At 39.5% G+C, this 27,713-nt stretch overlaps 1 protein-coding gene across 2 annotated transcripts; it reads right to left on the reverse strand.

Moving 5' to 3' along the window:
• Positions 1–619: 619 nt before the first annotated feature.
• Positions 620–27,713, reverse strand: ppm1j (protein phosphatase, Mg2+/Mn2+ dependent, 1J). Of its 2 annotated transcripts, XM_086041304.1 has the most exons (11): positions 27,632–27,713; positions 26,856–27,130; positions 16,298–16,412; positions 15,169–15,501; positions 13,191–13,303; positions 11,458–11,542; positions 10,205–10,323; positions 5,525–5,588; positions 4,905–5,012; positions 3,604–3,755; positions 620–1,688 (listed from the first exon to the last, which is right to left on the reverse strand). In XM_086041304.1, the coding sequence occupies exons 2-11, from the start codon at positions 27,119–27,121 to the stop codon at positions 1,541–1,543; spliced, it is 1,503 nt and encodes a 500-aa protein (XP_085897430.1). In that variant the 5' UTR covers positions 27,122–27,130; positions 27,632–27,713; the 3' UTR covers positions 620–1,540. The 2 variants fall into 2 exon arrangements, with proteins under 2 accessions (XP_085897430.1, XP_085897429.1); XM_086041303.1 differs by lacking the exon at positions 27,632–27,713 and having other exon boundaries at positions 26,856–27,479.

Consider the following 27,713-nt stretch of genomic DNA (forward strand, 5'->3'; position numbering starts at 1 on the left):
AAGTGTGATTATATAATGTGAAATAAAGCTGATTGGTAAGATAACATATACTTAAAACCAGCAACCTGTGCAGGCATCGATAAGTATTTTACATCTCACCCTGTATTCGGGAACTATTTCTAATTAGAACTGATGAAATGCTAACATACAGCAAGGTAACAACCAGTAAACCAAAGTGCCAAGAAAGATCATTTACGTCTTGCTGTGTACTTTATATACCGCAAAAACAGCAAGCTGTGGAGTCAAACGTCTAAAACAGATGAATTTTACAAATTTACATTTTCGCTCTGTCTTCAGACACTACTACTAATAAAATGCTAACACCAGCAAAGCTATAAAGACAGCAAAGTGTGTAGCAGAAGAGCTAAAGTCGGTTGTGTCATGCCCTGTAGCAGAGCACTATTTCAAATGAGGACTGATAAAATGCCAACAGTTGCTATGCAAGATAACAACCAGAGTAACAAAGGAACCCAGAAAGTTGAAAGATTGCTTGCTCTGTTATTCAGGTGCTATCTCTAATTAGAACTTTTTAACTGTTGGGAGGTGCTATGCTAACATCTAGCAACCTGAGTAACAAATGTGGCCAGATGAAATAAACCAAATAGTCCAGAGAGACAAATGGGAAAATTGTGATTTATTTCTAAAGAGGAACATGACATCATTAACTTTTAAGTCGGCCTTATCTCATATACAGTACCACACACCACCGTCCTAAACAAGCACTTATGAATAGGAAAGATAAAAAATAAAACATTTCCTATACTCTTTAAAAATATATGGATACCGGTAATCTAAATAACGATCATCATGACAAAAAAAAGTGGTATAGTGTACATTTAAGGTCGTATTCCTCGCATGGTGTGATAATACAAACACTTTAGTCATCTTTTAAGGCATATGTGTGAATTTTATCACAGCTTACTATACCTAGACATTGATGTTATCCTAAAATAACAAAAAGCAATGATTCTGATCCTACATGATTCACATGTACAGTGCCTGCTGTTTTCAACAACAAAAACGACATCATATGTGCAAACATTCTTCATGTGCTGTCCTACCTTCATCATCACAAAAAAGGAGAATACAGACTGACAATGATTATGTGGCTCAGGAAAAGGTCCATTTACTTCAACCCTGTGCTGCTTTTTGTCATGATGTTTTCATTTCATCCTGCTGCCACGAAGGAATCTCTTTGGTTTCCTCACAATCTTGACGCTACAGAGAGGCTCGTTTATACAAAAAGGAATCACATTTTTGAGAGGTGTGAAGATATACAGTCCATGCTGAGTTTTTAAACTAGCTGCCCAGCCTTGAACGTAAAGTGAAAGTACCACGCAGGGGGGTTAAATCTCACCAGCTACCTTTGCCGAGAAAGATGACACCACTGGAAATGTTCCTGTTTTAAGAGTCAGGTGGTGTAGGGTCCAAAAATCTAGGGGTGGATGAAAGTGCTGCTTGGACCAGAGTCTTCGGGGGGATTTGGGGCTTGGTTATGGGGGGTTCGCTGCTCTGTTTTTGAGCTGGGAGGTGTTATGTCTCATGTCTGTGCCTCGTGTCCTGCCAGTGGGACAACAAACACGGTGATGTCGTCGCCCGAGCCCAGCCTGTCGTTGGGGAGCCGCCAACCGCGTTCTTTCAGAACTCCTCGGGAGCGCATCAGCAGGTCTTGTGCTGCCAGCGTGTACCTGCAGAAGACATACATATGCCGTCTATGAATAAGTTATTAATTCAATGTTATAATGTAATGGCCTGCATGTGGGAAAGGAGAGCCAGAGTTGTTGATGCACTTTTCCAACTATTTATTGATTGCCTGTAGTAACAGTAAAACAGATTAGCAGAATGAGTACACAATAAAGAAGCTGCTGTTGGCCGCAGTTCTCACTCAGACACTCACACGTAGACTCAATCACCCCACATAGACAGTATTTTCTATCAATTGGGGTATTTGTTTTATTTTTATTAATATGGTCTTTCTCTCATTTTTTCACCAATTGCAGATGGTTCTGCAACACAACCCCCCCAAAATATGAATATAGATAGACCGTAAAATTATTAAAGCCAGTCAACCCCCCAAATTTCTTTACAATAATAAATTCTATGCAGCCGCACTAGTCCAAACACAGCATTCTGATTGATATTGTGTTTGTGGAATTTGCGTAAAGAAGTAACATCCACCCTCAGGGGGTGGCCATTTGGTCACATGCTGTTGACTGAAAATGACATCACAGTAGCTCAGGGCTCAGCTTCATTTGCCCTTTAAAATATGTAGATATACCCCAAATGACATTGCGATTTTGGGGGGGTTTGCGATATATATTGCGATATTAAAAATAGAAGAATTTTCACCAGATGACTTGAATAGATTTGTTTGGGAATCATTTGGTTAACTCACCATGACATCATTGTATTCATATAATATCATTCAATCCAGACTAAGGATTGCTGTAAAAAATGGGATCATTTAACATTATTTAACATAATAGATTATTTAACATTATATTTCACACTTCAATGTAAACATCAGCAAAATATTAAACATATTTTAAACAAAAAAAAATAAAAAGAGCAGGTGCACTAGTCCCTTGAGTCATTTAAAAATATAGAAGAAAATAAAAAACCTCTAAAGCAGAAGCAGAGTTCTAAACATCTTTAAACTAAACTATAAAATATTAAAAAATTAAAAAGCAGGTGTACTAGTGCCTGAGTTGTTTACAAAAATATAACATTAAGGTAAAAAAAAAACCTTTGTGAAACTGCAGCAAAGTTGTAAACAAATTAGAACAAAAATATTAAAAATTAAAGTGCAAGTGCATTAGTTGTTCACAAAAATATAACAATAACTAAAACGGTCTATAAAACATATTGCATCCGTGATTTGTCGGTGCTGTTTGGACTTCTTATCATAAGGAGTTATGCTGGCAAAGGCGTCTGTAATTGTTTGTTGAGTAGATGAAGTTTCACCTCAGGAGTTTCACCGCTTCTTAGTTTGAACTGGTCATACAGGGGCTTGTGATGGCGATTGCAGCAACAACTGTGACGCACTGTTGGCAATGGATGTTTTTTTGTTCGGAATCTTTCTTTTTATAGCCGAAATACTTTCATATTTCGGATGTTGACTTTCTTTTGGAGACTAAATCCACTGCCGCTTCTGACGCTTTCGTCTCCTCCATGTCGCCTGTTAGTGTTAGTGTCAGAGCAGACAGCAGTATCTGTGAGAGTTGAGGGGGAGGGGCCGGTGACTGATTGGCAGGAGGGAGGGGGTGAGCGAGACAGGCTGTGATAGAGCACGGAGTAGCTTGCTACTTTTATGAAGCAAAACAAAAGCATACCATTCCCTTGCCAGTGGCTTGCTAATTGACATTGGAAGCAGCGTTGCAAAATTGTCACCTGGCAACAAGTTTTTCGGTCCCCAACAACAGTTCAGTCCAGTGCAGCCCTCTGGATAAACTTTTACTGGAAAGGCTTTCCCTGGAATTTGGTGTTTTGTTCAGTGGAAATCGTAGCCTTCCACTGAACAAAATAGATCTGAGCTCTCATGAGGTAGGTCGCGATCAGAGCCAAATTTTAAACCCGCCTTAACAACAGGCAGATTGCGATTACCTCATGGGGTCCGAGGGATCGCAACACGCCAGGTAGGCCAAGACAGCGTCTGCCACCTCCTTGTCCGTGGTTACATCCCACAGTCCGTCCGTGCCCATGATTAGGACGTCGTCCGGGCCGTGTTTGTTGTCATCAAAGTTGTAGACCTGCACCTGTCAGAGGAGTGTATTCATTCAGGTGTCATTCTTGATATACTGTATTTATGATTAACATTAGAATTGGATAAGACAATGATATAACTTATTTTTGCTGCAGTATAGATGCTAAGGTTTATGTAAGTGTTATATTATCGTTACAAAGCAAGGTCATGACAGAAAAAAAACTAACAACAAATCATTCGGGAAAGTAAATTTCCAGACTTCAATCCAGATGTAACCCCCAATGCTCTTCCTTGTCCCATGTCTTTTGATGTCAAACCTGCTCCACTTGATGTTTAAACGAAGACACTTTTCATTATTGGTTTGAAAAAAAAAAAATCATTAAAAAGTATTTAAAAAAATGAACATTTTATTTATAGCCTACTGAATATTATTATGGCGGCACGGTGGGCGACTGGTTAGCACGTCCGCCTCACAGTTCAGAGGTTGCGGGTTCGATCCTGGCCCCGGCCTCCCTGTGTGGAGTTTGCATGTTCTCCCCGTGCCTGCGTGGGTTTTCACCGGGTACTCCGGTTTCCTCCCACATTCCACAAACATGCATGGTAAGTTTATTGGACACTCTAAATTGATCCTAGGTGTGATTGTGAGTGCGGTTGTTTGTTTGTCTCTCTGTGCCCTGCGATTGGCTGGCAACCAATTCAGGGTGTCCCCCGCCTACTGGTCGAAGACAGCTGGTATGGGCTCCAGCACGCCCGCGACCCTTGTGAGGATAAGCGGTATAGATAATGGATGGATGGATGAATATTATTATGTGACAATATCAAGTAACATCACAAATACACAAAACGATGTACAGAGTGTTTTTTATAAATACACAATTCAGCAATATGTAATATACAGTATTTCACTTTAAGGCAGCGTTATAGCAAAATAATGAAATACTTGTGAAATTCATTAAATACAAAATCAATCTTAAATTTAGTGCATACGAGACAATAGTAGCTCTTTTTATACATTATAAAAGAATTCTTTTATTCCCTAGGTCAACTTTTTAATAACCCAAAGTGACTCTAATGCTAAGATGCAAGTATTTATACAATAATGCATATTAAAAAAGACAGTTTCAACATATGGCTAATACTCCCCAAGTTCTTTTTTTAAAATCATTTTTACAGTAGGTTTGAAGATACTGCAGGTGCTCACCTCAGGGACGCACGAGAGGAACGGCTTGATATAAATGTTGGAGCTATACACCCTCAGGTCATGATCCCCCAAACCGCGAGTCACTCCGATAGTCGCCATGACCCGTGCCTGTTTGATAAATGCACACACACACAGAACTAATGAAAATGTCACTTAAGTTAGGTACACACACTGTTAATCAAGTGCATGTAAATTTAGCATTTTTTTTCCTCAACTTTTTGATCAAAGTCAGCAAAGGCATGATAAGTGGATATCTCTAACAAATGATGCTAAGCAATTGCTTATACTGTGGTGAGGAGTGTGTTAAGAGTGATTTTGTCTCCTAACTGGTCTGCTACAAAAATGGTCAGGCCAGCAAACTTTAACCACAACCTATGTGCTGTGTCTCTTATATTTGAAAAACTGGTTACCAATCAGTGCGTGTACCAGGATTGGTTGAGGAATGATCGTCCGATGTAGGGTTCATGAAGGATTATAAATGTTTTCTCAGGTTGGTGTGAAGATGAGGAACAGATGTTGCGGACTCATATTTATAGATTGCAGGTGTCAAAGTGTGTTTTGCTTGTAAAGCGCCACAGACCTGAAAGTGCTTTGAATATTTTGCTGGCGCTGCATCTTACCTTTTTACCTTCTCCATATATGAGCGGAAATTTCAGATCATCTTCAACAATTGTCTTGTAAGCCCTGCAACAAAACAGTCGCCAAAATATCAATGTAATATCACAATTATTATATAAAGTGGCAGTCGACCATCGCTGAGGTTGCGCAAGTAGTAAAGTCATAACTGTGAATGATGAAGAGCACCAAAAAATATATTTTCATTGGTATTCCACCCTAATAGAAAATCATTTTTTTTGTTTACATTCTGCTGCCTCCACATTTCTCAAGCGATTCAAGCCATTCAAACGTCCAAAAAATTAAAGTCCCTGAATTCTAGCCCTGTCATGAAAACAAAATTTGCAGGATAATATATTTTCCCAGAAACTATCACGATAAACGATAGTATCATTTTTTTTTAATGCCGACTAATATAGTGATGACTTTAGAGCAAAAATAAGTAAACTACATCCTTTTTAGGAGCAATTCCAATTTCTTTCAATTCTCATGATAGTTCAACATTTGCATTAAATATAAAAGATATAAAAATAAATTAAGTCATATTATGAGGACAAGTAAGAAAAACTAATACGGAAAAAAATTAGGTGAAAATAGAAATAATATTAAAGAATGTGGAATATATTAAGCAGTATCATAAGACCTAACTCCACACTAAATGGTTACCCTGATAATATAACTAATATGGATGATGTCATTTGTAGTAGGACTGAGGTGGCTGATGTGTTTAATAGCTTTTTTGTAAGCGTAGGACTCGATCTTGCAGGAAAAATCTCAGATCCAGGGACAGTCGGAAAGATTATGGATGTTTTGGTAGACAGAAATCCCTGCTCAATGTTTCTCACTGCAGTTGAAGAAAAAGAAATATTGGACATTGTTAAAAAATGTTAAAGTAAAAAGTCAACTGATTATAATGATATGGATATGACAATAGTGAAAGAAGTAATTGAAGGGATTTCAAAACCACTAACATATATTTGTAATTGATCATTTCAGACAGGTACATTTCCACATAAAATGAAAATAGCCAAAGTCATTCCACTGTACAAAACTGGGAACAAACATCACCTCAACAATTACAGACCGGTCTCTTTGCTTCCACAGATGTCAAAAATATTAGAAAAACTGTTCAATAACAGACTGGATATATTCATAGATAAACACAAATTGCTTTCTGATAGTCAATATGGTTTCAGAGCTGGCAAATCAACATTACTTGCAATAACAGAAGCTATTGAAGAAATGGCAACTGATATTGATCAGAAAAAGCAAGCTATTGGAATATTTATTGATATTAAGAAAGCCTTTGATACAATTAACCATGATCTATAAATCAAAAAACTGGAAAGGTATGGCATTAGAGGTATTGTGTTAGACTGGATCAAAAGCTATCTACAGAGTAGACAACATTTTGTTAAGTTGGGTGATGTTTCTTCATCTTATTTGGATATTGTTTGTGGTGTGCCCCAAGGGTCAGTTTTGGGCCCAAAACGGTTTATTGTATACATCACTGACATTTGCAAGGTATCAGATGTACTCAAACTGGTGTTGTTTGCAGATGGTACCAACAATTTCTGTTCTGGGGATAATTTAAATGACCTATTGGGTGAAATCACTGAAGAAATGAAAAAAAAAATAGTTAAAGGTTAGATAGAAACAGACTATCATTAAACTTAAACAAAACAAAAATAATGGTGTTAGGGAATTACAGGTCAAATGTACATATACAAATAAAGATACCGGTAGAGGGGGTGCAAATTGACAGGGTTCCAGAACATAGATTTCTAGGTGTTATAATAGATGAAAAATTGAGCTGGAAGCCACATATCAAATATATATATACTAAACTATCGAGAAGCATATCAGTATTAAATAAAGTCAAATGGACACTTGACTACAATTCGCTCCGCATTCTGTACTGCTTTTTCCATATTTTAGTTACTGCATCGAGATTTGGGGTAATAATTACAGTTAGTTCATTAATAACTTTACAAAAAAGGGCAATAAGAATCATCAATAAAGTAGGCTTTCGCGACCACACTCATTTTCTTTTCTTGCAGTCAAAACTATTAAAATTTGTGGATATACTGTAGTAAAATTTCAAACAGCTCAATTTATGTATAAAGCACAAAAAATGTTTAGAGAGAGAGAAGGGGTTTATAAATTAAGAGGGAAATACAATTTAAAAATTAACGTCATTCGCACCAATACAAAAACATTCTGTATTTCATTTTGTGGGGTGAAATTGTGGTCTAACAGTCTAGGTGAGGGATTAAAACAATGTACAAACATAAATCAATTTAAAATGAAATATAAATGTTATATATTCATGGAATACAGAGGTAACGTGAGTGGGAGAGAGTCCCTTAGATAACTATGTTTACTGTAGTTTGGTTTGTGTGTTTTGTTAATGTTGACTGATGGGTTTTGGACCTTGTCTATGTGGAATTATAATGATGTATATACCTGATAAGTGTTTATAAATGGAGTGGTTCATTATTATTATCATAACTATTTTTATTATATAAATGTTTTGTATCTGATCTAATATTTACTCTCCTAAATAAAAGGTTATTTAAAAAATAAAAGTTATTTAATATGTCTTACATGATGCACATAGACTGTCATGTTTGTATGAACGTATGGCAACTTCAAGAGAGCTGTAATCCCTCCATCGCAAGAGCTCTATACTCGAGAGATCTTGTACTGGAGCTATACTGAGACACAGTACGCTGGTCTCGCTGTCAGTTCTGGCACTCGAAACAGAGCCAGTACCTTCAAGTTCTTGGCAGGCGTAGCAAACTTTCTCAGAAAGGCATAAACAAGCAATGAAATACAGTAGTACATGAGCAGTGAAGACGATATAGCCGACACGGATGGTCGCGTTGGCTAGCATTAGCGCTACTTGGCCACAAGTAGTGCTACTGTACAAAACTGCGCCTCAATAATAAATGAGAAAAAGAGTTTCACGTGCCTATAAGCCGACAACACCGAACCAGTATAGCCCACATGTCCAAAGTCTGACCCAGGGGCCAAATGTGGCCCACTGTCAAATTTTATCCGGCCCGCAGCCTCTGTCATAAAATTAATAACGTCTGGCCCGTTTCCCCGTTCACAAGAATATAATATAAAATACAAACTAAATTCAATTTCACATTTACACACATGAGGGCAGCAGCACTCTGTCCAACTCCATAACTCTGCGTGACCTTTTCCGGGCAGTTTCTAGAATGGCGACATTGAATAAAAAAAAAGGAAAATTGATAGCGAGTGCCGGCCGACAATTTCAGAAAAAGTGAACATTGGATTATTTATTCACTGAAATACCCAACAACTGTGTCTCTCTCATTTGTAAGGAGACTGTTACTATTTCCCTGTTTTTAAATCTAAAAGTTCACTGAACATTTATGTTCCAACATGCCATGTTTCAAATGAACCCTGACCTGTATCAAATCAAATCAATCAATCAATCAATCAATCAATCAATCAATCAATCAATCAATCAATCAATCAATCCATCTATCCATTCATCCATGTGTAGACTTCCACTTTAAGAATCTTGAAATTTAAAAAAGAAAAGTAAAAAACAAAAGGCAGACTGGTTTGCTAAAATGTCAGGCTAAATGGTCGGCCCCCCACATTTTCACCTCACCAAATCTGGCCCTTTTTGCAAAATATTTGGACACCCTGATTTAAACAGTCTTAAAAACTGTTCCACTCGTATGTATGTATGCATATGAGTGCCAACCACGGACTTACAGTATGTGCCAACTCGCACAGCAGCAATCAAGGTGACTGACAGGAGAGACAACGAAGCAGCGCGACCGAATGTTGATGACTTACACGTGTAAATTACATAAAAATGTACATTTAATTACATTAAAGTTAATTAAATTACATTAAATTGATCAAATCTATCGATGTAGAAATGATCGTGACAGGCCTAATGAATTCCACATTTTCCAGACAATAAAAACTATTAATGGAATGACAAATTAAACAAAAAAGTTCCACATCTTTTCCATTCTAAATTCAAACTGTACAGCTCATCTTCAATTTTGTTTTTCTACATTCACAAAAGTCCCCACCTTTCACAACATAATTCATAAGTTGCAGTTTTGTTATTCAACTTTATTCCGAATACGGTGGCCAATGTATGAGAATGGGTGTTGTCATGACGACGTCTTTTTTTCTCTCGCTGGGTGACACTAATACACCGTCACACAAACCACCTTACCAAAAAACGTTTTTTCCCCATTCTGATTGCTGTAGTTGACACCTTTTTCTCATTCTGATTGCTCTAGTAGTTGGCAGTGGTACAGCAGTACTTACTGCAGCTCAAAATGTCATTATATATGTCATATCATAATGGAATAATAGGAGACATTTAAATGACATAAACATTCCCCAAAATCAATCAAAGTCTAGACATAATTTTTAGTTCTTCATTGTTAAATATTGCCATAGAATATAGTTGTGTTTTGCAGAAGCTGTATTAAGCAATTTAAAATATAAACAAGCACTATTGTTCACAAATGCTGTCTATCCATAATTGTTTTGTGAAGCAAATGCAGATGTAATTTTTTTTTTTGTAGCATATCATCAAATTATCGTTATCGATTTTTTAAAAAAAAAATAGAGATTTTTTTTAGCCCATATCGCCCACCCCTACCGTCGGGGCTTACCAGCCATTCATGGTGTGGTCTCTGTACAGCATCTTCTTGCCCAGCTCACTGTGCTGGATCCTGCGTGGGAACTCAATGTGAGTGAACTCATTGCCCAGGAGCTCAGGCCTCAAGAAGCCCTGCGAACAAACCAAGAACACTCATGACAAACTGTCCGGAGTCTAACATCCATTCGCTTTCTATAGCACTTGTCTTCATTGCGGTCGTGGAGACTATACCAGTTAACTTTAGGCGAGAGGAGGGGTACGCCCTTGATTGGTCACCAGTAAATAACAGGGGTAATATAAACAATGACGTAGAGCCGGGGTCCCCAACCACCGGGCCGAAGACCGGTACCGGGCCATGGCGGACTACACAGATGAAAGACAAAAAAACGTACAGTACTTCCAGTTTATTTATTATCCTAGGTTGAAAAATATTTTATTTTGAAAAATGACCGGATTCTCTCCGTTAAATCCATGCATGACTGACTCTTAACACATGTCAAGTTGTCGCCGTCGCGTAATGTTAAGGGTATTGACTTGTATGAACCGGTGGCAGAAAAGAGGTTGGGGGACCCCTTTCCTAGAGGTGTCAAAATGAATCGATTAATCAGCAACTAATCAATTGTCAAATTAATCGAGAACTATTTTAATTATCGAGTAGTCATTATAGAGACATTGTTTAACTTGAAATCGAAATCGAAACAGTAATTATTCTGTGACTTCTCTAGTTGAAGTTGGTCAAAGTTGGCGGACGGAAACGCTAACGGAAGCACGTTTAAAATACTAGGGTCGGCAGACCGGCCTATAGGCAATTACTATTTGGTCTGGCCAAAAAGGCAAAAAGGCGCATAGACAGCAGAAGGGTACCCCGGCTGCAGGCGGAAGAAAATAAATGGACTGGGAAATTTTAGTAAAATGCCCAGCTCTACAGATGATTTTATTTTTTGCAACCACTTGAGAAAATAAAATTGAGAAAATTCAACCATCATTTTTTTCAGTCTAGTATATCTAAACAAATATATTCCAGATATTTAGTAAATAAAATTCAATTTCATGTAGTATATATAAATTACTTCCACCTAACTAGTAAATATAGATGACTCAGGTATTTGGGATACCTGAATTACATTTTTTCAGATATGTAGTAAATTTTAATCAGTTTTCCAGGTGAAGTAGAATTAGATTCACTCAGTATGTGAGCATACCGGATGGTTTGTTAAAGAACTTGTAAGTGGTTTCAATAGTGTATCATGACAAGACAAAGTGTACCAGATACTGTAGCCGTTGTCTCTCTGACTCTGGTGTAAACTCGTTGGTCATGGGAACAATTTCCTTATTCCGGATTATTATAGCCCTGCAGTGACAAGAAGTGCAACGGTAAGAAATATTTTTGTGTGTGTGTGTTTTCATTAAGCAACACATTTAGTCCACTGAAGCACCACTTGCAGTTACAATGTGAGACTGTGGTTGGAGGCTGCAGTAAGCAAAAATAACAGCAGGGGGCATGTGAAGCAGCAATAACAGAACAGTATCAACTATTTGTGATGGATGGATGGATGGATGGATGGATGAATAGTTAAAAGCATTATTCTGAACTGCACAGCAATGGTAAATCCCTGAGGGTGCCAGGTGCAAATGTGCATTATTTTCAGCAGGTATTGAACCTACAACAATATGGGTTCATAGTCCCAATAGACTGCAGCTTCAAAGCTTTAAATCTAATAAAAAAAAATTAGAGCACTGCTGGATTGAAACCAAGACGTCATACTAGGGCTGAGTCCACCTTTATCGAGTCCAAGTCAAGTTCGACTCACAAAGGTCAGAGTCCGAGTCCATAAGGTCAGAGTCCAAGTCCAGGTGAGATCAAGAGTAAACAGTAAAACAGAAATAATACAATTTTCACAACCACAAAATTAGAGAAATGTCATTATGCTCAACGCTCTTCTTAGATGGCATGGGACCTCTTGCTTTATTAACCATGTGTGCAGATAAACAACAAAAGCAATTTCAAACACAATGTTGCTTTATTAATGGGTCTGATGAGAATATGTTGTGGTGAATATTGGATTGGAAAATCCCATAAATAAGATCAAGTTTTATGTAAAATGTTGTACTTCATTTTTTTAAAGATATGATATTCTATTCTTTTTTTTTTTTTACACGGTTTTAAAATAAAAATATATGTTAAATTTGGGAAAAATAAGATGTGTGTGTGCGCGTGCGCGTGTACGTGAGATACTGATGATATAGAATCGGAATAATGTGTATTATCTGTAAAAAAAATTAATTAATTAAAAAAAAACAGCAAAGGTAAAAAAAAATTGTCATTTTTACCCTTTCAACCCCTTAAAGGGAAGTCCACTCAAACATATTTTTTTCCACAGTATGTTCTACACAGGCCCACTAGTTGAAATATGGCATTCTGATTAATATTGTGTTTGTGGAATGTAAGTTAAGCAGCAAAATGCACCCACTTTTAACCATCTCAAGGGGCGACCATTTTGTCACTTCTGTTCACTGAAGATGTCATCGAAGTTGCTCAGGGCTCAGATTACAACCCGGTCTCAGGTAACGACCAATCACGGTTTACCTGTTTTCTGAAGCAGAGCCATGATTGGTCGTTTTCTGAGCCCTGAGCAACTTCGATGTCATCTTCAGTCGACAGAATTGACAAAATGGCCACCCCGTGAGCTAGCTAAAAACGGGTGGATTAACACTTATTCCACAAATGCAATATTAATCAGAATGCCGTGTTTAGACAAGTGGGCCTTCATAGGACATATTCTGGAAAAAATATGCTTGGGTTGACTTCCCCTTGAAGTCACTGCTACATAATGTTACTTTATCAATCAATCAATCAATCAATCAATCAATCAATCAATCAATCAATCGGAAATAAACCTGCCCTTTTTTTGTTTTAAATAGGTTAAATTTGACCCGCCACCTAACAAGAGAGATTTAAGAAATGAGAGTCACGATACAAATGACATAAGGGAGCTCACCTGCTATCTCCAGCATTTGCCACATAGAGTTTGCCCAATAGGTGTATGGCAGCTAAGGCACAACAGCCACCAGAAATGGTATATGACGCCTTCTCCTTGTCAATCAGGTCATCCTAAAATAAAGCCACATGTACAAAAGTAAACAAGTAAGCCAAAACCTCCAAATGACCATCAAACTTTGAGGCCATTCTCCACCCTAGATGTTATAGGCAAAAAAATCTTCGCCATATTGTCGGCCATCTGTTTAGGTCTTAGATAACTGCTTTGAATTGGGTCAAATTCGGGCAAATTCCCTAGTAGGAGTTTATCAAAGTACAAGTGCTGTAATTCACTGGAAGTGGTGACTTCAAAACAAAATGGCCGACTCCTTGTTCAATTTGTGGTATCGGTCCTTGAGACTTTCCATACGTCCTGTTACAATGTCCACCGATATTGTTTTGTTTGGTGACGCTGGTGTCAGGAGCTTATTTTTTCTAACTTTCTTTCTCCGTTGAGTTTTCTACATGGTATAACTAACAACAAAACCAAAGAGCTGTCTATTGGCGAAATAAAAGCAATTTTCTGAACTTTCCAGGGGGGCAGTATTGAGTGAGTTTTGGGGAATTGTGTTACTAAACCCTGAAATACAAATACAAATACAAATCTTCACCAGCATAAACACACATTACTAAAAATGTGTGAGTTTTCAGGCCCAGAAATCCCTAGTTGCCTTAATACTAGGGGTGTAACGGTATGCTAAAATCACATTTTGGTTCAGTTCGGTTTCTTGAAAGTTCGGTTCGGTATATTTTCGGTATAAAAAAACAGAATTTAAAAAAATGTATATATTTATTTTGGTAAAATGACAAGTAAACGGTACATTGTTTAGAAAAAATAAATAAAAGCGAACCATTCGGGTGATATTCAAAGAAATTACACCAGAATAAAAAAATACACTAACGATAAAGATCTATTAATTTTGTAAACTATTAAGACACTGAAATCACAGTGAAAACACTCAGCCGCAACAGCCTCATTTTTGTTCAAGATTATGTTCCCAGCAGGTCCACTCGTTGAAACACGGCATTCTGATTAATATTGTGTTTGTGGAATATCAATTAAGCAGCAAAATCCACTCCTTTTTAGCCATCTCGGGGGTGGCCATTTTGTCACTTCTGTCGACTGAAAATGACATCACAACGACACAGAGCTCAGGTAGCGACCAATCACGGCTCAGCTTCAAAAAACAGGTCAGCCGTGATTGGTCATTACCTGAGCCCTGAGTAGGTGTGATGTCATTTTCAGTCGACAGAAGTGACAAAATCGCCGCCCCCAGAGATGGATGAAAACGGGTTGATTAACTCATATTCCACAAACGCAATATCTATCAGAATGTCTTGTTTCAACTAGTGGGCTTGCATAGAACATATTCTTGAAAAAAAAAATACGTTTGGGTTGACTTCCCCTTTAAGTTTGAAGTTTTTGTCTAAAAATAAAAAAGCTGTCTTCTTCGTCGAAGAAACTTTCACAGTCGAATGATGACGTTTTATGTGCATTATTATGTTAGATGTGCTACCTGCAACATAGCCGCCAAGCTCCATGTAGCAATGTCAGCACACAACTTTGGGACGTATCCACGTACCGTTCCCCATCAGAGATTTTAACAGGAAAGCCAAAATGTTCCCGAACAGGAGACTTCAGTGCACGCTAATAATAATACCTGATCAGAAACGCTACTCAAGTGGACTGAACCGAATATGCTGTACCGAAACGTATTAATACACCCACGTATACCGTTACACCCCTACTTAATACTATCAGAAGGCATTGATTTTAAGGTATGTTGAGGCACCCAAAACACTGTTCCTCTAAAGAACAATGAGAAACAGCGATTCCAAGAGAGCCTTCGCACGGTCTGGTGCTCCGTTCCCCTAATTACACTTAAAAGGTTCAATGATTGTCTCCATATTGACAAATTTGTTTTCTCACGTCTGCTCACCATCTGCTTGAATGCGGTCTCGATGACACCTATCACCAGGCTCTCTAGGCTGACGTCCTTCTCCATGTGGTAGCGCACCGCAGAATCGCTGACAGCGTCAGGCTCCTCCGACTCCTGCGCGGACCCCTTCTTGATCTCGGCCTGGTAGGGGCTACCGTTCTTGGCCAAGCAAATGGGTGGTGGCGCCTCCCCGTTATTATTCAGCAAGTGAAAGATCTCACCCAGCCGGTCCCGGATGAGGCGGTGGAGCAGCTTGGAGGCCATGATGGCGGCACCGGAACCGGCGTGCCCGTCAAAGATGCCCCAGAAGTAGAGGGGAATTCCTGTACCATCCTGAAAAAAAAAGTGAAAGTTCCCTATTAATTTTAAAGGTAATAAATATGTTTGAGTCAGACCATTAGGTACAGCGTCATCAGCAACTTCCTACTTGTGCTAGTACAAGTTGGTTGACGGAAATGCTAACGGAAGCCTATTTCAAATGATAGTTGGATCAGCCTATAGGGGATTACTGTTTGGTCCGGCCGGACAAGAAGGCGGATAAACGGACGGTGGCAGTGTACCCCGGCTACAGGCGGAAGGCGATAAACGGACCGGGAATTGTTTGTAAAATGCCCAGCTCTGCTATTAGTATAGGCAATTATACACATATTGGTCGGCGTCAATTTTTGGCTAGTCACGCCAGGGCTCAGTCCCTGTCCCCTGTGAATCATGGAGGTTTACTGTATTCAAATTTTGTTTTGTTTCTGACACTTTTGGATAACAAGTCAAACTAACTCAAAACATTAGTGTTGTTCCCGTTAAACTAACGCAACAGGAGGGTTAATACTGTTGACTAAACATATTGTACAGAGCAGCCGGACAGGGCCAAGGGTACCACTTTCCTACGTCGCAGACATATTTGTAGTTATTTGATTATCACACTTTTCAGGCATTTGGGGCTGAAGTCTAGAGTGACGGCATGACTGTGGATTTTAGGCTCCACTGTCGGCCAACAGCGACTTTGCCATCAGGACAACACAGTGTACTCTATAAATGATGAGCGAGCATCGCTTGCCAGACTTTTTTGCTCACGTCCCCTAGCTCGGGCTCCTGATTGGATGTCGTCAGTGCAGTTTTGCCCTTGGCTCACCCCATTGTCCTCCAGCAGAGTGGAGTTGCGCTGTTTGCTGCTAGGCTTCCTCACAAACAGCCTCTCGCAGGAGGCCTGGTCCTCGTTCAGCGAGCTCTTTCCGGCGTTGATCACCCTGGTGTGGAAAAGCCATAAGTTAGATGCACGAAACAGAATAACAAAAATGGCTGTTTATTTACCCAGCGATGGGGGAAAAAGTGGGGCAGGATGCATACGCAGTATGACCCACAGTGAAATTGCAAAAGGGATTAATTACAAGCCAGGGCCTGCGGAGGAAAATAGCATCTAAGTGGAGCGCTGCTTGGAGCACTGCTTGGTTTTTTCTTTTAGCATCAATGTACCCCACGCGAATTTGTATCACAATGCAGAACATGATTATTGTGCAGAGTGATTTTATTACACAGAAAGCAGTCACTGACAGCACATAAATCATCACGGAGGACATTCATTTATTTATGTTTTCATTTTGTTGAAGAAAATAGAAGGAAATACTGTATGGAGTTGCATACCCTATATTACTGTGTGGTGTCTTGAGCTCCAAGTTTAATTTGGTCCCTGACTAAATTCGTAATCCAAATAATCTTTCTCAATTGAAATGAATGGAACTGCAATTAATCAATTCCAGCCACCCTCAAACACCAAAATTCATTGTTAGGTTTTTCCTTAAGAAATATTGCACTCAAGAATATTGTACTACAGTGGACCCCCGCTCTTCATGGGGAACTGGGTTGGCCCGCGAATGGCAAAAACCTGCGTTAAAAAAACGAAAACAACCTTTATCTATATTTTTTAAACCCAAAGAATTCACCCCAAAATGCTGATAAGCATTTAGTGTGTTTTACACAAATATGGAGTGAAAATAGGGGCACATAACCCCTAAAAATTTTTAATTTAAACAAATTGAGGGGGGAAAAAAATCTGTGAATTTGCAAATGCACGGGTACCAAACCTCAAGCATGTGGAGGTCAACTGTATTGTACCTAATCGAATAACTCTAATAATTTAACGATAATAAAAAGTCGAAGCAAAATCTCTGGCTTGATACTTTGCAGTGATCATTTCCACACAGACTAATATTACTGCCGATTCACACACCATTCAGTGTAGAAATGTCATGTCATGTAATTCTCAACACCGCTTACCCTGTACACAGGGTCATGGATGCGTGCTGGAGCCATCCAAGCTGACTTTGGGCAAAAGGCGAACCACACCCTAAACTGGTCGGCAGCCAGTCCGCAGGGCACACACACAGATGAACAACCAAACACACCGTCAATGAGCGGTTACGATCCCACGCTGCTCGCACACAAGTCAGGAGATTGTACCACTAAACCATCAGCATCTCTCCGTGTAGGAATAATTTTGTGCAATAGCTTCCATCCAGGAGGAAAGAGCGTATTGAAGAAAGACAATATCCAAAGCGTGTGATTAGTTTATACTTCAGTAAAAGAGATAAAGTGCAATGTGTACACTTCAAATTAGAACTAACTAACGCACCACAACAGCACATCTACGAACGCCAACACAAAGTATCGATGTTATCTAATTTAATATTCCCTAATTGCTTTACTGAACAAAGAGTAACAAAATAAACGGGTAACAAGCTCATTCATAGATGAGCAGCTGCTGCAACAACTGATGACCACGCACATGGCTAACAGTTAGCCAGTTAACAGCGAGCCGCTAACCATGAGCAAACAATAGCAAACTCTACGCACACTGTGGTTCGCTGACTCCCACATCACTCACCAGGCCAGGCCCCCACCTTTTTAAGCCATATGGACTCAGTCATAGATACTACAGTGTGGAACATGAGGATGGCGATCCAAAGTGGACAACACATTTTATATGATTACCGTACACAATTAAATGAGGGAATGGGATAATCCGTAGAAAAATCGATTCTGAAAATATTCGATAGCTGCAGCCCTACTGGCAACGGCAAGTCTTCTTTTCTTTGAAAAGTGACATTTTTATACAGTTCTTGCATTATATATCATTGATTAGATTGTATAGGTTTACCTAATGTTGTAGCTTGAAATCTAGTCAGTGTCAACTATATTTTACCTCACATTTGTACTTCAAGCCTGTTTTAATTCTGCAAATTCAATATTGCAATATTGGTGTTAAGCAGAGAGAGGATTATGAATATTCACTCAGGTGAGCTGAACACAATGAGACAAGCAGGAGACGTGACCTCAGGAAGAACCAAAAAACATGCAAACAAAAGGAAACTCAAACACAACCTCTGAACACTCGCTTTCCAAATAGCTTAGCTGATTACAATCGTCACAGAAAGGGCTGATATGGGAGAGGCCCAAATGGACAAATCCAACAAATCTGGATTATATTTTTCCTCTCAAAAAGGGAGAAAAAAGGCTTCCCCCCAACCGTCTTTCTAATCAGTTGAAAGCAGCGGACTGGCACTGCAGGGATGGTACACATTAGGACTAATGGCGAGCGAGACTTAAAGGTCTCATGACAGTCATTTAAACTTTGCTGTCAAGGCCAAAGCATGCTGGGCTCTTTGGCACACAACCAGCACAGAGAGACACTCTTCTATATTACAACCTGCCGCTCCGCCTGCCAATTGCTTGTGCTTCATTTTGACTTGGTCAACAATGTTTGGTTTTACTATCGTACTGTATTTGCGCAAATAATGTCCTGGGGGAGTTTGTTTGCTCAAGTGCGGAAGAGACACATGGAATAATAATAAAAACATTACAATTGTCTAAGTAAAAGTGGAGTTAAAGAAAACAAATATTTTGGCAAAATGAGCAGAAAAGGGACTAGAGGTTTCCACGTCTGTCTCACAAATGATGATGATAGAAAATGGGATGACAACACAACGAAATGGTGAGAAAAACGGAACAAATATGCCTCTTACGATATTTACCAGAGCTGGGCATTTTATTAAAAATTTGTGGAAGGTTGGTCACCTTCCGCCGGGGTAACCTTCTGCCGTCTGTCTATCGGCCATTTTGCATCCGCTAACAGCTATCTATTCGATATTTTTTTTGTGCTATGTCAATGCTTGTTTATACACTATCAGTTCTGCGAACATTGGCTACGCCCGCCAGGAACTTAAAGAGACTGGCGACCGGCACCGGATATCTGTTTCAAGTGCGAGCAAGACCAATGTACCAAGTCTCTCCAATGCAATATCTCTGATGCAGAGACATTGCAACAGAGAAATTACAGCTTGCTTGAAATCGCTATACGTTCCTACAAATTTGTCAGTTTATGTGCACCAGACTTTTATTTTGATGAAAGCAACACTGTGTCATATGTCAGTTTTTGTTGATTATGCGGCGCCATGTGGACAAAAGCGGTAGTGTTTTGACAAAAGTCAACCACATTTCCCATGCGCTCCAGCGCGTAGTGTCGTGAAATCCTGAGCTCTCGCTGGCCTGCAAGTTGGACTGAATTACATTTCTATTTCCAGTGACTGTGTGAAAGACGAATAGCGATGAGGTAATGAATCTAATTTTGTTCAAACAATACTTTTGTTTTTTTGTTTGTTTTGGGGTTTCTGACATGATACCAGTAATAGTGCGTAGACGTTCGAATCGACTTCCGTCCTTATAGCAAAAGGAGGAAGTGAGTATGCCGTAAAGCAATTCAGGACATTTTTATTTTTTTTGTGTGCCAGGGTTGCTCCCATCCTCCTCAAAGTTGCTTAGCACAAGTGAAAATGATAAAGACCCCCGGGGCATGACAAAAGTCCCATTCAACTACTTGTAAGTCACTGTTTAATCGAAAGAGTTGTGAAAACAAATTATTGCCCAGTGCTGCTTTAATATTAGATCCATTGGAAAATGACACTTGTTGAGCCAAGGTACTTGTTTTACATTAGAAAAATATCACTGGCTGGAGCCTATCCCAGCTGTCATCGGGCAGTAGGCGGGGGACACCCTGAACTGGTTTCCAGCCAATCGCAGGGCACACAGAGACAAACAAACAACCGCACTCACAATCACACCTAGGGGCAATTTAGAGTGTCCAATCAATTTACCGTGTATGTTTTTGGAATGTGGGAGGAAACCGGAGTACCCTGAGAAAACCCACGCAGGCACGGGTAGAACATGCAAACTCCACACAGGAAGGCCGGAGCTGGACACAGGTAAACCACTAAACAAAAATATAAGTATGACTGCTGAAATATTGATCTTGTATCAATTTAGTCACACATATGTACGTAGTCATGTTGAAATCTGGGTTTGTTAAATTAACACAAATATTTGCAGTGAGCCATGATTTATTCTGCTGGATTAGAGCTCGGCGATATGACGATATGATGCTGATGATTGCATATTCTCCTTATTCAACTTATTATACGTGTTGCACTGTTTTCGGAGCGAGTATATGATTTTGTTTTTTCTTTGCTAACATTTTTTTCGAGTAAAATGATACTGAGAATTGCGATAATTTGATCATGGTAAACGATAATTATTTTGATACCCTTTAATCTCTACAGTTTTGCTTCAAAAGCTTTAAGAGGTGACAAATAAACATTCAACTATCAATCAATCGATAAAACTGGTTCTTTTGCCCATCCCTTCTTTTAAAATAATCTATCTCACTCGTGAATCACCGTTACCAGTTATAGTACAAGAGTGGAGGCTTTTAAACACAGCAACCACATGTGAGTCGTGCTTTTCACATGAGCTCGGTGAGCTTTCAATTGAACCTCACGTCAGCAACGTGGGAGGATGTGAATCGAAACATCAAATCAACAACCGCATCATGTGCCAAAAACCACGCCTGAGTGACGGTTAAAAGTCTAATTCTATGTGGTGAGTCACCACTGGTGACATCGGCAAAGATTTCAACATGAGGAAGCCAAGGTGCTCAATGAAAAAAAAAAACAATTTATAGATGTTGCAATACTTATTTGGGGCAACTTCCTGAATTCTGCCATTCAGTGGAAACAGTTTACAGGCCATAACAGAATAAAAGCTGCAACTCAACTTCCTAAAGCTACCGTCATGTGGTACAGTGAAAATCACGCCTATTCACAGTTCACTAATCACAAATTCATGCGTTTTTTTCTTCTGTGGAACATATGTATCCTAGCTAGTTTGGGAAAAACTTGCCTATAATTGGTATTTTTGTGCTCTTTCTGTAATGCCCTATGACGGCACAATGTGGCACTAAAAGCCCTAGCTAATGGGACAACTGTGTCAATAAAGTATTGTTAAAATAATTCAATGAACTTTGTATGTCAGCGAGGAGTTAAGTTTAGCCTGGGTTGTTAGTGGAAGTTCTGGAGAGTCTTCAATGCCTGTGCATGTACATGCATATTTTCAGCTCATATTTTCATAATCAAATCAAATTGATTATTTTTAAGGGTGATACTGCAAGATGTATTTGGAATCATATAAGTATTTTGGGATAATGGTTTGTTGTACGGTACATTTGCAATTTAAACTACAAATACAGGTAGTAACTCACACAGGGTCTGACATTAAGCCTTTCTTGGTGGTGGCCCTATCGGACCACCATGAGCCAAAACGTGCTGTCCGAGTCACAACAGGCACTGGCCCTGATTTAAAATAATACTTACGGAAAATCATAAATGTATATGTAGGCCTTCCTGTGGTTCAAACAGTGAAATGTGTAGTCTTAGCAGCAAAGGGGAAAGAATCGCTTTCCAAAATTGGTGTGTTTTGGGCATGCTGAGGCCCATAACAAGGCACACAATGTTTTCAGGAGGGCCTTAGCACTAACTGGTGCTTGGGCCCTAATAATAACGGCCCATTTTCATGAATGATTCATTTGACAATATTTGAATAAGTATTGCACTGCATCATACTGAAATCTATTTCTAATTTAACAGTTACTAAGTCTATTTTGGAAAAGTCTCGTATTCTGACATACATTGTTGAACTCTATTTTGCTCTTATATTATCCAAAGCCAATTTGAACACCATGCATCCTGTATTATTACTTTATTGTAATGCAAAGTAATTACCAGGGGATTATCTTGTGGCCTGGGAGTGTACCGCCTGTAATTATCACATCCAAATTAATTAACAATAATGGGAAAAAAATACTAGTCATTGAGTCTTTGTTTTGTCCTTTCTGTCTCTGTTTCTTGCACTCTTGCAGAATCCTAAAGCTTGGAAACGTGCCTCTTGTATATGACCATGCAGCAATTACACGAAAGCATTTTAGACTAAGTGCACTCACGTGGTTGTATTGACGGTGAATGTGTCGGCGCATCACTTAACATCGATTAAAGCCAGTTCCATGCCAAAACTCAAAACTCAGTGTGCACATATTGGGAGAAACTGAACGGTCACATTAATTAAACTCAGTTCATTACAGAAACTTCTCTCGTTCCCAATTGTACCCCCCTTGAGAGTCTCGGCATGAATAAGCATGACCCCCCCCCCTCCCCCCACCACACTCAACATATCATATTGTTCTGCCTTATACACAGTAAAACTACATAGGGAGTGTAATGTGTGGAAATGCTATTGCACAGCAGGAAATGAAAGTGGGTATTCCTACAAGTGTAGTGTGGGTGTTGCAATAGTCTAAAACACCTGTCGTACACTTCAAGACACAAAAACAAATACCCATAACTCAACATGAATTCATGCTGATAGAACTCCAAATAAAACGGACGTAATAAAAACAAACACGATTATAGCTCAGCAGATACTGAGGATGGAACTGTGCAGTAGTAGCCGTGGGGTAGAAGCAATGAAGCAGAAGAAGAGTGATAGAACATATTGGGGCTGGCATTGTCAATTACTTACTTAAAATATATTGTACTATTGTAATGGGTATAGAAACAATGCAACAGCAGTTAAGGGGCAGAACCAAACCTAAACAACAGCAACAGCTAAGGCAGGGGTGTCAAACTCCAGTCCTCGAGGGCCGCTGTCCCGCCTGTTTTCCATCTCTTCCTGCTGCAACACACCTGTTTCAAATGAACTCATCAGCAAGTTCTGCAGGAGCCTGATCTTGATCCCGATCGTTTGAATCAGGTGTGTTGGACGAGGAAACCTCTAAGACATGCAGGAGGGCGGCCCCGAGAACTGGAATTTGACACCCCTAAGCTAAGGAGTAAAATTTATGCAGAATAACCTGAGGGTAGAACCTAAACTACAAAACTTGAGGGTAGACACTACACAGCAGAGGTTTAGGGTAGAATCTATGGAGCAGAAGATGAAGGTAGAACCTATCTGGTAGAAACTACACAGCATAACCTGATGGTAGAACATGTACAGCAGAATCTTATGATATCAACATTTACAGCAGAAGCCAAAGAGTAAAACTATACAACAGAACGTGATGGTGGAACCTACACAACTACAGGGAAAACCAATACAGCCAGACCAGAGGAGAGAACCTATGCAGCAAAAACAGAGGTAAGAGCAAATCTGCTTGAGGATGGCTATCAGCAGCTACTGTCCGGACTATGCTTCCCTGGCTGAATGGAAATTCAGTGCAAGTCATCAGAGTAAGGTAATTATAAAGCATTTTTTGTTGTTGTGTTGTGCTATATGGGCCATTCTACTGAATTGGTTCAAATTCAGAGTTGGAAAATGTGTGAAATTTGTATTTTATTTCAGAAAAACTTTTATTGTATTCATGTTGCACCATATCTAAGGGGCACAAATACAGTAAAAGTACAGTCAATTTTCAAATAGTATTTTCTAGCTTTTCCCAAATATCTTGCCTGTCCCTGAAATGTGTCACTACTGAAATACACAATTACAGAAGAATGAAAATAATTCTACTAGCCGATTCATATTTTTTTCCCATTCCCCCCTCTACAGAGTATTTTTATAAATTAACATACATGGTTTAGGCATTAAAATCAATCTAAATGAATTTTTAACTGAATTTAATATTAGTTTTTCCGAAATAAATCAAAATTTATATGCTATTTTTCATTGTAAAATGTAGAAAGTTGTTCATATTGACTTCAAAAGTCATCATTAATTAAAACAAACATACCCTTAAACAATCATTATCAAAAATTGTTGGTTGATAATTGAATACTTTTTATTTTTGTGAAAACATCAGTTCAGTTTAATAGTATCTCAATTAATGCCTTGTGGTAAAATAGATCATAACAAGATATTACTAAATATGCAAGGTCTGAACACTTCATTGTTTTTTAAAATTTGATTTTCAATGTGGGACTGCAATTTCAACCAATTCGGTAGAATGGCTCATATAGGTTGATGCAGTCATGCAAGGTACACCAGCATATACAGTACATATAAAAATAATTCTCAATATATTTATAAATAATGTGTTTTGCATTTTTAGTAGGTGGTAGATCATTTTGACTCGGTCATGTCATAAGTAGCTCTCAGGCTAAAAAAGTGTGGGCACCCCTGTCGTATTGAGTTGTAAAGGGACGCACTTTGTCCCGTAATATCGTGAGAGTCAAAAATAGTCTGTAAAATGTTAATGGAATTAATCAACAACATGACAGTTCCCTTTGTATGACAACTTGCGGTAAAGGTCATAGGACATCCCCTGCTCTGTAACCAATGAGCTGACAGCACATTCATACACAAGTATGACGATACAGAATCCGCATATCCCATCGGTCGAGGTACTGTCTCAAGCTCTGCAGCCGCCCTCTGATTCTGCTATGGCGGCACAAGCTCTTGGTAGCAAAAATACAGAGAGGACTGGAAAGCAGAAAAAAACACATAGGTCAAAAAGTGCAAGAATTTGACCCTAGACAAATTTGTTGTCCATCAGGTAATGTCAGAGCTAGATATGGTCTCTAAAGAATGATGGTTTTTTTTCAAACCTCTAATTAGCGTTAGAATGGGAATGTGCGATGAATGTCAGCATTGTATGGACAAACATATCATTTCGGGGGGGAATAAATAAGTACATAAATAAGATTGACAAGTACGTTAAATAGATATGTAATACATTGATGAATAATGAAAGAATTCACACACAGCCTTACATTAATTACAAGTTCAAACAGATATGCATAATTTTTACTGTACAGGCAGTTGATATACTACTTTATTTACTATACATACTCTTTTATGAAGAATAAATGGATAAATGTGTGACACAAATGGTCTGCTGAACTGATTAAAGATGAGCTCATTGTGAGCTTGACATGACATGTCTTGGTCAGAATTTTACTCTGCAGTAGTCAAAGACAAACCGCTCCACGCTTCAGCAAGATCTCAGAAGAAATATAAATGGAAAAAGTAGGCTGTATCCACATAATGTGGCATTGAGCTGTTCATAAGTTATGAATGTTCTGCTTATTATTTATTGTTTTATATTAATGTACGGTATATAGTTTTGAGTTGAGCAGGAAAGGTTTCTAGAAGTTTGAGAGGGATTTATTTTGATAAGTAAATTTTGTTTGTTTGTATTTTATAATACAATAAATAATAACTTTTTCATCTGTTCATCCATCCATTATACATTAATGGCCACATTATGCCGCCGCCCCTGTGTGACCTATATCTTTGCTACTGTAACAACGAAAATTTCCCCACTGTGGGATCAATAAAGGCATTCTTATTCTTATTCTTATTCTTATCCATTATCCAAACAGCGCTGGAGCCCATCCAGCTGTCTACGGGCAGCAAGCGGGGTACACCCTGAACTGGTTGCCAGCCAATCGCGGGGCACACACCAACAAACACTATCACAATCATACCTAGGGACAATTTAGAGTATTCAATCTACCTACCATTCATGTTTTTGGAATGTGGGAGGAAACCGGAGTACCCGGAGAAAACTCACACAGGCACGAAGAGAACAAATTTCACACAGGAAGGTCAGGGCCGGATTCGAACCCTCGACCTCTGCACTGTGAGGCGGACGTCCCGCCAACTCGGGTTTAAATAGTTAAAAATGGTTTCACCCACAAAAATAACTAAATGAATAAACAAACAAAAAATACAAGTCACGCAATGAAGGTTTCTGAAGGCAGTCAGGTCGGCCGTCTCTGCCGATGAGGTGTCCCTTTTTTTATTTTCGGGGGGTTGGCAACCCTAGCTACACCTAAGGATATAGCAGAGGTTGAAGGAGAGAAACAATACAGCTGAGGTTTGGGGGATACATATTTGGAGCAGAATATTGTGGTTGAACCTATGGCAGAGGGTGGACCGACATAGCAGAACCTGATGGAAGCACCTACACAGCAGAACAGAACTAAAGGATAGAACTTGCACAGCAGACGCTGAAGGGTCGAGTTTACAAAGCAGAACCGGATGGCAGAACCCAACATCATAACCTGATGGTAGAACCTACCTACGCAGCAGAAACTGAGGGTAACAACATTAACAGCAGAAGCGAATGAGTGGAAGCTACAGCAGGAGCTGAAGGGAAGAAGCTCTGCAGCAGAACCGTCAGTGCAGCGGCATTTGATTTTAGTGCCTGCTGCATATGCGGCAGTGCTCTGTGAGCTGGTGAGCATCAGCACTTGCACTTGTCACTTGCAAACGTCAAACACGTTCGGTCCTTACGCGTGAGTGTGATTAAAGCGCCACAATAACACAAATAACACGACGAACCCCCAGATGGACGCCAGTCAGGCACTCACTCGGCGTATCCGGTGTGCCAGGGGAGGCTGTTGCTTCGCTTCAGCGTGAGAACCGGCCGCGAGGCGTGCTCGGTGGAATACTGCAGCAGCTCCGGGGTGAGCTCCAGGAAATCCGGGCGGCCGTAGGGGAAGCGAGGCGGAAGGCCGTCAGCTCCCCGAGACTGCGCGCCGCCGCCGCCTCCGCCGTGATGGTGGTGGCCGTGGGGCATCATCCCTCCCACCAGCGTGGACATTGCGCTTTTCACTTTGCTGATCATCGTTGGCATCGACTCGCGCTGCGCACAACACAAATAAAAGAACAAAATAAAAAGGAGAGAATCAAAGGATTCGCGCTAGGGAGGCGAACTGAAGACGCGGTCAGTGACGAGAGGCATTTCAGGAAGCGATCTTGCTTTTTTTTTTCTTCCTCTGAGCACCCATGTGACGACCAGGCTGTTTGTCTCATTCAAAGCCAATAAAAAAAAAAAGATTCACTGGTTGCCAGTAATCCTGCAGCAGCATACACAAAGCTCCACACAAGCATCCAACACCTTCATTATATAAATACTCGTGCTGAATAGAATGCTTTCAGAGGGTTACAACACCCCCGTATTCTCCAATCACTAGTCTACCGTATAAGTCATTACTCATGGAAATACAGCAAATATGAAAAACACTTCTAAGGCCCTAAACATGAAAAATCAAATTAGGAAAACGCAAATTCGATTTTGGTTCTGGTGCATAAGTTCTGCTGTGTATGTTCTACTATGGTTCTGCTACATATTTTCTACTTGTACCTTCCCGTTAAACTCTGTAGGTTCTATCTCTGGTTATTTTAGATTACACTCCAGTTTCTACGCCAGGGGTGCCCAAGTCTGG

This window comes from Filicampus tigris, chromosome 9 (assembly GCF_054856515.1).
Source record: "Filicampus tigris isolate MCC_2025a chromosome 9, RoL_Ftig_1.0, whole genome shotgun sequence".
Taxonomy (NCBI): domain Eukaryota; kingdom Metazoa; phylum Chordata; class Actinopteri; order Syngnathiformes; family Syngnathidae; genus Filicampus; species Filicampus tigris.

Coding starts and splice junctions, on each gene's coding strand:
- ppm1j (XM_086041304.1), bottom strand. CDS start 27,121: ATGCCAACGATGATCAGCAAAGTGAAAAGCGCAATGTCCACGCTGGTG. Junction 11,543..13,190: donor GCAAATGCTGGAGATAGCAG/GTGAGCTCCCTT, acceptor TTGTCACTGCAG/GGCTATAATAATCCGGAATA. Junction 3,756..4,904: donor TCCTCTCGTGCGTCCCTGAG/GTGAGCACCTGC, acceptor CTCCTCTGACAG/GTGCAGGTCTACAACTTTGA.